This window comes from Centruroides sculpturatus, unplaced genomic scaffold, assembly GCF_000671375.1.
Source record: "Centruroides sculpturatus isolate CEXI.00-Female unplaced genomic scaffold, Cexi_2.0 scaffold34, whole genome shotgun sequence".
Classification (NCBI taxonomy): domain Eukaryota; kingdom Metazoa; phylum Arthropoda; class Arachnida; order Scorpiones; family Buthidae; genus Centruroides; species Centruroides sculpturatus.
This window is the reverse complement of record NW_019384328.1, coordinates 262,107-272,973: the sequence shown is the minus strand read 5'-3', so window position 1 is coordinate 272,973 and position 10,867 is coordinate 262,107. Positions and strand designations below refer to the sequence as shown.

At 28.4% G+C, this 10,867-nt stretch overlaps 2 protein-coding genes across 2 annotated transcripts in view; one reads left to right on the top strand and one right to left on the bottom strand.

Annotated features, from left to right (window-relative positions):
* The window catches only part of LOC111628600 (zinc transporter 5-like), a 67,533-nt gene extending 61,612 nt beyond the window's left edge, over positions 1-5,921 (bottom strand). The window contains exon 1 of the mRNA XM_023372425.1: positions 5,861-5,921. The gene's annotated coding sequence lies outside the window, so the exon portion shown is untranslated. The remainder of the gene's footprint in view (positions 1-5,860) is intronic.
* Positions 5,922-10,413: 4,492 nt separating this feature from the next.
* Positions 10,414-10,867, top strand: part of LOC111628767 (importin-11-like) — an 87,179-nt gene continuing 86,725 nt past the window's right edge. Inside the window, exon 1 of the mRNA XM_023372613.1 lies at positions 10,414-10,616. Coding sequence (XP_023228381.1) covers positions 10,431-10,616 — 186 coding nt within the window. The 5' untranslated portion in view covers positions 10,414-10,430. The remainder of the gene's footprint in view (positions 10,617-10,867) is intronic.

Here is a 10,867-nt window from a genome sequence, read left to right as displayed (position 1 = left end):
TCTTACATTTTAAAACAATTGGGGAAGTCATTACAACAGTTTGAAAAAACTGAATTAATGTTGTTTGATGAACTGTTTTATTCCTGTCCTTTAAGACTTCAGTATATGGAAGCCAGGCTGCTTCCAAAACTTGCTTAAATTTGAGATGGTGCTCAGGACTAGATTGATTCTTGCAACTCCTTCAATCTGTCAATAGTGCAGTAAATTTCTGAAAGCTTGTAAGCTGTCATCAGCAGCTTTAGCATTTTTCTCCCCTGTTTACAATGTCCCACTATGCTAGTGTGAAAATTTTTATAACTATCAAGTGCATTTCCTCATTTGTGGGCTCTGCAGCTATCTGGTATAGTATGTTCTCAACATCTCCTGTGTACATTCCATAAACTTCTCATTGACTAGCTACTTTGCCATCTTTTACTGAATTATTATCATTACTAAATATTACTAGGTAGCACATGACCAGCTTACAACCAGTAATTGGTCTACAGACTTTACACACAAACTTTGACCCCAAATATCTCAGCTCATAAATCAAATTTCAAAATTCTGAATTCATCATGACCTTGGCCTTGTTGAGTTGTACACATGTGCAAAAAAAAAATCATGTTCAGAAATTGCACAGTTGCTTTAAACTTCAATTGCAAACAAAACACTTTCTGACTTATGCAGAGCTCCATTCAATTACACATGGAAGTACCTATTTACTGAATTTATTCTATTTACATAACTCTGATATAAACCTTTCTCGTGTATGATTTGGCAGAAGGCATTATTATTGTAATGCAGTTTGGTAGTACAGTAATTACTGTATTTTGCTTGGTTATGTCAAAAAGTTTAAAAATTAGAGATAACACAAAGTACATTTTTACAAGTACTGTAGTATGACAAAAATATCATAAAAGCAATTCGCAAATGTACAAACATTTTGCAAATAGTCATGTGTTTGGTCATAACTTTACAATCATAAATAGGAAAAAGGATGATTACCAAACACACAAATACCAAGAGTTACATCGTATATCTATATCTTGTAGATTTGAAAAAAGTGTAAGAAATAAACAATGCAGTTTAATAACTTAAAATAATGTAAAATAACTGAAAATTACATTCATAGTAATAATGAATTTCTGTAAAAAAACAAAAAATGCAAAGCACTTAATGCAAACTGAAGACAATCCAAATAATTTAGACTCAAATAGAGAATCAGAAAGTAACATATAAACAAATATTCTATCAACTGCTATTTATAACATGCAGAATAAAATGTGAAAGAAAAACTTTTCAAACAAAATCAAATGATGAAACAAAACACAACTGAATGCATTAATGTAAACAATCATCTGAACAAAAACATTACAATTTTACTCTTAAAAAATAAGTAATATTGCAATATACTAAAAAGTTTCAGAAAATGAGAAAAAATTAGCACAAATCAAAAATAGTAATAAAATTAAATCATAAAAAATTGATAAGTATACAAGTCTCAGAAAATACAAAACAATAAATTACTAAAAACTATAATGATTCTAATATGAATCCAATAATCCATTTAATGTTGACACTAATATCTATCCCATTGAAACTAATTAAGTAATTTATATATTAGTAAATTTTTATTAATGAAGAAATTCAGATAATGAGACAAACAACATACTGTACTATAATTAATAAAAAGAATGCAAGGAGAATAAAATTATTCATTAAAAAATTTGTGCCAAATATGTAGCATTAATCCAGCTTTCAAAAAATGGCAAATCTGAATAATATGTAAATAAATAAGATATAAACATAGAGGTAACAACATGTTCTAAGTATTGTAAACAGTAAAAATAAAATCAAAAAATAAACAGTAAAACATGAAAATGGAAATAAAAGTAATAATATTGGTTAAACTGAGTAATCTCTTAACTTCTACAAAATATCCAAATCTTCCTTTATTGGAAAACCAATATAAAGTACATGAACACAATCAACATATAACAAACCCTGAGTACTTTAAGCCTCATAGTTCATCAGCGGGTTTCTATTTATCACAAAATAAACAAACATCAAATTAAAACATTAAAATCTTTTAAACTTTCTAAAATTTGTTAAGATAAGAATTTCAAGTATTTATTAAATTATATTGTTACTAGACAAAGTATCAAATAAAATGATAAACAGATAAAATTAAAAAATTAACTTTATAGAATGATATTACTATTCAACTCTGTATTATCTTAACATTAAAAGAATTAAATTAAACTCCTTATTTAATGAAGTCCTATGAAAAAAACTTGATAGATGTTTGAAAAACAATCTCATTTTCAGATNTTATAAATGCATTTTATAATAAAGTGCATTATTTTTAAAATGTAAAATAATCAATGATAAAACATCTTGATAAATCTTGTAAACTTGATTTAATGTAATAAATTTTTTTCATAATTTGTCTGTAAATAAATTATGAAAAGCATTTCTTACATTAAACTAAAGATAGTTAAATTAAGTCTTAAAATAATAAATTATACCAAATAATGTAGTAAAAATAAATAGCAATTTATCCCAAATAATATCAACTTACAAAAAATAAGTTAAATAATTTAAAATTAATCTACCTTGATGATGAATAAGACGAAGTACCCACATGTGAATCATAATGATGTTCTTGAATGGATTTCATTTCTTTAAATCAAGTAATCATTCATAAAATTTCTAATAAACCTATATTTATGTAAAAATAAAAAATTATTAAAAAATTAACTTTATAGAATGATATTACTATTCAACTCTGTATTGTCTTAACATTAAAAGAATTAAATTAAACTCCTTATTTAATGAAGTCCTATGAAAAAAACTTGATAGATGTTTGAAAAACAATCTCATTTTCAGATCAAGCATTCAGAATGTTAGATGTGAAGATAAGATTTGTTCAAGTTCAGTTTAATATTAATCAACTTTATTATTTATTTTCTCATTATCTTGAAAACAGTTTTGAAAATAAAAATGACAATATTTAAAAGCTAGTTTGTATTTAGTTCTTATTATTTATTTTCAATTATGACTCTTTGCACCCTGTAAGCAGTAAGAAAGCCTTTTAATCATATCATGATAAGTACAGCTAAGCTCACAATGGAGCAGTTGAGTAGTGATGATAAGACTGGTGATGAGGACATCATCTGGAACAGACTGCCCATGAAATTGTTGATCAAACTGTTATTAGCAGCTGACAAAATAAATAATTATCAGATAACTTTAATTTGAAAATAAATCGTTGTTATTACCACTGCTTTAATATTCACACACTGTAGGGCAGGAGTGGGCAACCCGCAGCCCACATTAATAGTTTGTGCAGCCTGTGTCGCACAAAATATTAATAAATATATCAATTTAAAACTTAAGAAAGTATGCAGCAAACATTTTAATGTTATTTTCTACAGTTTAATAAAAATTTAGTAAAAAGTAAAACAAGAAATTGGCTAACAGACTCACATAAAACTAACTTAAAACTAGCAGTGACTAATATTCAATCAAATATTTTGAATATATTTTGTTCACATCAGTTACATAAGTCAAATTAAGTATACTTATGTTAATTTATAATCATATATGAATAAATAATTGTGATTTACTCAATTTTGTTTTCTTTTCTCTTGCGTGCAGCCCTTGTCAGCTCAAAGTTTTAAATGTGGCCCTTACATAGAAAAAGACTGCCCATTCCTACTGTAGAGTATCTAACATAAAAGTGGATCTTCATAAATGATGAAGCATTCGTTATGAAAATTTCTGTTTTTTAAATAAAATTAAGTTTTCATGACTATTTTTATTTTGTCTCATTTGCTGCTACTTTTTTCCAATATGAAGATTACAATAATTTATGCTCAATTGGAGAATGAGACAGGACATGGTTTACCCTTGTATAAAATAGTGTAGAAATCTACTTATAAAGTCAGCTAGTTATCAAAGACAAATATGGATTAGGTGGAAAATATATATATATATTTCTGTAAATATATAATTTCTTAATCATTTCACTTACATTTTTTTCAGTGGAACCATTACAAATAATATAATGCTATACATTTTGAAACTGCTATTCGACTGATAGCAGTTTCAAATCATAAACATGATTTACAAATCTAAATCTTCCCAAAGCTGGTTATACACTATTAAATAACGAAACAGTGGTGCAAGATTTAGCAGAAAATTATATTAAAAGAATGAATGATCACATCACTTCCAATCTTAACAGGGGTAATAGTAAGGGTTTAGAGCAGTGGTAGTCAACCTGGTCCCTACCGCCCACTAGTGGACAATTTGAGCTTTCATAGTGTAGGGGTTTTGTCCAATGCCGAAGCTACTTTCTGTTATCACTGCGCATCTATGACTCATTGACAGAGCAGGTTGTATGTAACAGTGGCCATTGCTCCAGTTAAACTCATTTTGTAGTGGGGTTGGTGTTGCCAGATTTAGCTACTTTTTTCAGTTTGATGTAAAAAAACATACTTGTGCACTGACAAAAAAATTTCTGTGTTATAAACATATGCAAAATATAAATAAAAAGATAAATTTAACTAACATATATATTCCGGCGTATAAGACGACTTTTTAACCCAGGAAAATCTTCTCAAAAGTCGGGGTCGTCTTATAGGGCGAGTATATCCCAAACTCTATATTTTAACTGGAAAAGTCGGGGGTCATCTTATACGCTGGAATATACAGTACATATTTTTACTAAACCGTCAATCAAAAATTACAAGTACTTTGCAGTTGCGCTAAATTAACTTACTGCAGAACTGGTGGGTGGTTAGAAAATTTTACTACCAACAAGATACAGAAGTGTGTGGTAAGTATAAAAAGGTTGACTATCACCTGGTTTAGAGTGTAGTGTGTAGACAAACAAATACTAATTAATTATGACCAAAGAATAAAGGCTTTATACAAAGAAATTGCTACTAATAGAGGGTGGGGGATAACTTACAGTTCGTAAGTTATTAAGAAATGGCAAACATGCCATTAACACCAACAATGCACCAGGGGAGTATATAGTTTACCTGTGAGAAATAACAGATTTCACAGAGATCTATTGTACATTGATTCAACCAAGAGGTCCTTTAAAAAATGGCTGGCTAAGCATAAATATGATATACAAAACAAAAAGCTGATCACCACCCTAGCAATATACGCTTCTAACACTGATGTGGAAGCTAATCTACAGCAAGCCAATCTCATTAGAAGCATCCTTCAAACCGATCAAATCAAAATTTTAGCTCTTGAAATTTTTAAGCTGAACTAAAAGGGGAATGTATCAATTTTAATGAGGAAGCGAACATCTCAGATACTTGATAGTCATTTTTCGACGATCCCAATAACATTAATAAAAAATAAAAAATCAAATAATTCACTTAATTAAGATTTGCAACAAATATATTCATTAATTTGTATGTTAATTGTTATTTTAATTTTAATGTTAACATTAAGGTGTGATCTTTATACTTATTCTAATATTTAATGTTCTGGTGGTTTTAAAATATTTAAATTCAATCTTTTAGCATTCTAATTCTATCTAACATTTTTGGACCTGAAGCAGATCCTAACAGAATCGAAAACNACAAAAAACTACAACCCAGCATTGTGACTGTCACAATAAATAATTGCTCTTTAATAGTATAAAAGATCATATTAGTATTGTATCCAGTTTAATAAGTAAGTCATGATGGAAAGTATTTAGAAAGTTTGAAACTAATTTTTTTTTCTATACTTAAAATCTCTTATCTCATATTAAATTTTAATGTTATTTATTAATTTAAATATTTATTAAAATTTTGAGAAAAAATTATAAATAAGGAGAAATATTACAATAGACAAAAGATTAATGTTTTACCTGCTGTTTAGAAATTCTTCTACCAGAAGAAAATGGTTTTTGAATTGCTAAGAGAGCAGCTGATGCACTGGAAAAAGTAAAAATATAATGATTCACTTTATAAATCAATTAATTAAACATAATAAATTTAAACACAAGTATTAATTTATATTACTTTAAACTGTTGAGTTAATAATAAAACTAAAATAAAAGTTATCTGTCAGACATAAATAATATATAAGAATCATAACATTTAGAGAAATTTTTATTTTAATTAATTTATTTTCTAAAATTTGATTAAAGGTTAATTTAATTGAAGATAAGTTAATATTATAATATTAATTATATGTAAATAATAAAATTAATCAGATTTGTCAAATAACCTGTTAATTTACAACTAATTGTAATTAATTTAATGCCATCATCCTGAATATTAAATATTCTATAAATAAAATGAGACGCAGTGGATGATTATGACAATTAAAATCAAGATCTTGCCATTATTACATAATGCAAGAAACATTAGTTTACTAATGACACTAAAATGATAATTCAACAATTTATCTCTTCAACTTATTTCTTAAAAATTAGCTTCATTGCAATTATAACAAGCAGCTTGGCACTGTGGTTTTGATCATTCTTGTTTCCTCATTCACTTGGAAACCTCTAACAACATTCAATGATGTTAGAAGTTTTAAAGTGAATGAGAGAACAAAAATGTTTAAAATTTTTATTTTAATTCAGGAAAAATAAGTTTGTCATTCATAATCCATGTTTGTATATTTTACATCATCACTAATGTCATTTCTAGAAAATATCAATAAAAATAATGATAAAAGTATACAATTACCGCATAAATTCGTATTTTATATTATTTAAATTACCTTACAAAGAAACAGCTTATTTAAACTTGATATATCTATAAGATCAGCATGTATAGTTGTAATCGACAAGTTCCACGATCACATTTCCCTGCAAATGTTGTCGTGTCGATAAGTGTTGCCAGCTGTATAGGCGATATTTTAAATTTTGATTAACGACGATACCAAAAAATTTTAAAAAGTTCTCTCAGTTCAACTTATTAANGAAGGTTTCATCCATCCTTATTGACCACAGTGTATTTATTTATATTTAATTAATTAATTAATTATTATTAAGGTATGTGCTTATTTATAGAAGACGATATTACATATTACCGTTATATTTATGTATATTTAACTCTTTCCGCCCTGTGGGTACTAAAAGGGTCTTTTTTAGAAAATCCATTATGGATTCGATTAGGCCCCAGCTGTATAGGCGATATTTTAAATTTTGATTAACGACGATACCAAAAAATTTTAAAAAGTTCTCTCAGTTCAACTTATTAATTACTATATAAAATTTATCAAAATTAATTTAATATTTGTACAGTATTTTCTTTTCGATTTTTTTTTTCAAAAAAAAAATTGAATGACTTTTTAAATACTACTGCACTATTGAGTATTTTTGTGCTCTTTCCGTCATGTAAGCAACTGAGCCCGACATATTCTGGATGAATCAATGAATTCGGTCGGCAGGCACATAGTATTCAATACTTGATGGCCGGATAGCCTTATCAGATATAGCAATAGTTATACCAAATGGCTATAAATTTCAAATGTAATGATAAAATTACACTGAAGTGTAATGATTGCGATGTTATAATTTGTATACTTTAGATTCGACCATAAATGGATTTGATTACGGCCCACAAATTTTTTTTCAAATTGCAGCCAAACTTGGCTGCAATTTGAAAAAAAATTGTAGACTTATAAATTCATACTGTAGTCTGCTGTCCGTCTTTGAATAATCTCGAGAATGGTGTTAGATAAATAAAATTCACGATCAAATATGGAAAGTTAACTATATATGAACTTTAGATAAAAACCGGACGTTATGTTATTTCAATTCAAAAATTTTATCCTGAAAGGAGTTAGATAGATGACCAGCACGACTCCATTGCTAATGGAAAAGTATGAGGTATAGGGCAAGACACTGAAGTACCAATTTGAAGTGGAGAGCATGTATTTTAAATTAAATGAATTAAAAATACAATTAAAAATTGCAGCCCAGCATTGTAACGATGTCACAATAAATAATTGCTTGTTTAGTGTTATGTTTTGAAACAAATAGCTTTTTTCGCCGTCTTGCGAAAAAGTGTGGTGTGCAAGTGTTGTAAACACGTACAACTTTTCTGTTATAGCAAATCTGTGCATCTTCACATTCCACTTGCTAGAAATCCACCAATTTTTAATTCGTGTATTTTCGTAAAAATCGACGATTTCCGCCTAGTCTCTTTGAAAATAAATAATCTAAAGCCGAATGAATAATCGTATATTACAAAAATACTTTTTTGGGGTATTTTTTAAAAACATTTTTAAAAATACACAAGTGCAGACGCTTTTCAATTTACCCTATTAGACGATCGGAACGCCCGCCGATCTCTACTCCGAGGATCGCTTTAGAGAGGAATTTCGCATGAGATTCGTTCGAATATTCTCTGGTACAGCATGGAGCAGATGGTCGAGTATTTGACTGAATAGTTTTTCATAGATAAATACTGTATTCGGACATAGTGATATAACTTCACCACTCCCTCGTTGCTACTGCGAATTTTTATTTCCGGATGAATTAATAATTTCGCGGGAGTTTGCTCGCAAACGCTATACTCAAATGACCCTTTTTAAGGTCATCATTTTGAAAAGGACGCTTATTAAGGAATTATAAATTTATTGTATCTATATAAGAGTATTACTGTAGTCAAAAAAACATAAAGCTGCGAAAGTGTTGAAAGAAGCGTGCAGAATGATTGGACTGAGAAACTAAACTGCATCTGAAGAGAGCAGGAAGCCATTTTGGAAGCAAGGAAGAGTGTCAGGAAAGTAAAGACGGGCGAAGAATGAAAAAACAGTAAGATTTTAGTGAGAAGGAATAAAAGAAAAATTTGAACTACAGTTTACACAATCACTTCCACAGCATATAGAATTATTAATTAATTATTAATAATCATACATTACATGTATCAGTTATTAATGATTCCGAGTTTCTTTAAACTCTTTTCATCCAGTGGGAACTAAGAAGGCTAATTTTAGAAAGTCCATTATGGGTTTGGCCAGGTGCATATCAGGGTCCGACATCCGGTGGGACCATCCCGAAGAATTTCTGGTATATTTTTCAACTGGATCCGATTTCGGGTCCCCAGAGAGATAGACCGTCATCTTAACCGCTCGGGCCAACCAGCCTTCAATGATTCAAAGTTATAAATTATACTGTTTCAAAATATTTAATTAATAAATTTAAAATTTTAAATAAAAAATTAAATTTTAAAATAATTTATGTAATACCGTTATCAATATTATTCAGCGATTCTATTCGTTTTTCTAATTCATTCAGATTTATATCTGACAAATTAAGAAGAAATTTTTACTTTAGTAAGCTTTTTATTAAATGAATCATATCACACATTTAAAAAAATCTTGGATCCATTCCTTAAAATATAAGGTTAATCTTTTTGTCATCACACTCTCCAACATTGACACAGTACTGAAAAAAAATTTAAATATACAGGAGTTAAACTGGCAGATCAATGCATTAGGAATGCGGAAGATTTACCATCATCAAGAAAGTTTTTCATAGATAAAAGCTATTACATAAAATTTCGAAGGTTTCATCCATCCTTATTGACCACAGTGTATTTATTTATATTTAATTAATTAATTAATTATTATTAAGGTATGTGCTTATTTATAGAAGACGATATTACATATTACCGTTATATTTATGTATATTTAACTCTTTCCGCCCTGTGGGTACTAAAAGGGTCTTTTTTAGAAAATCCATTATGGATTCGATTAGGCCCACAATGGAGCAGTCGGGTAGTGAAAGACGGAGCCCGACATATCCTAACGGACCACCCTAAAAATTCCCGGAGATTTTTCGACTCCCTCGGATGCGATCCCGGGTTCAACAGAGCGGTAGGCTGCCACCTTGATTGCTTGGCCATCCAGCCGAATTATTTCTCTCTGCTGAGTGCAATTTCGATTGGCCCTGTTTGTGCCCACAGAGCGGAAAGAGTAAAAAATATATTTTATTATTTATGATTTTTATATTTATTATTAATATATTTAGATTACAAATTTTAAATAAAAAATAATAATAAAATAAATCTAAACTTTTAAATATCTCTTGTTTATAAATTAAAAATAAATTTTATCATACAAGTTTTATTTTTTAACATTTAAAAATAATCAGCGAAAATTTTTATTCTGAAATTTAAAAAAAAATAAATAAAAACTTAGCGCGATAACTTCAATGTTATTTTCGATCGCTAGGTGTGCTAAACACTAACATCAATAAAGATGGCGTCCTCCATAAAAAGCATGGACTTGTATATAGTCGATAATAACGATAAAAGTATGAATTCTGATTTATTGGTATTGGAAACGTTAAAAAAAGCAAATAATCAGCGAAAATTTTTATTCTGAAATTTAAAAAAAAATAAATAAAAACTTAGCGCGATAACTTCAATGTTATTTTCGATCGCTAGGTGTGCTAAACACTAACATCAATAAAGATGGCGTCCTCCATAAAAAGCATGGACTTGTATATAGTCGATAATAACGATAAAAGTATGAATTCTGATTTATTGGTATTGGAAACGTTAAAAAAAGCAGCTAGTCAAAATTTGGAATTATTAAAACCCGCCGAACAACAGTTAAAATGCTGGGAAACACAGCCAGGATTCTATACTACGCTCTTAGTAAGTCCTATTGCGCTAGGCGAGTGCGCGACTCAAATCGTTCGATTAGTTTGATATTTTAATTAAAGAAGTTAATAATATAATTGTATAAATATTAATAAGAAATTTTATGCCTTCAAGTATTTTTTACATTCAAATATATTGATACAAAAAAAAAAAAATAAATACTTCGTTATGTTCTGTCAAAATCACATTGTTTTTGATACATAATCAAATGTTTTGCTTACATATCAATTGATGGAATCAATGAT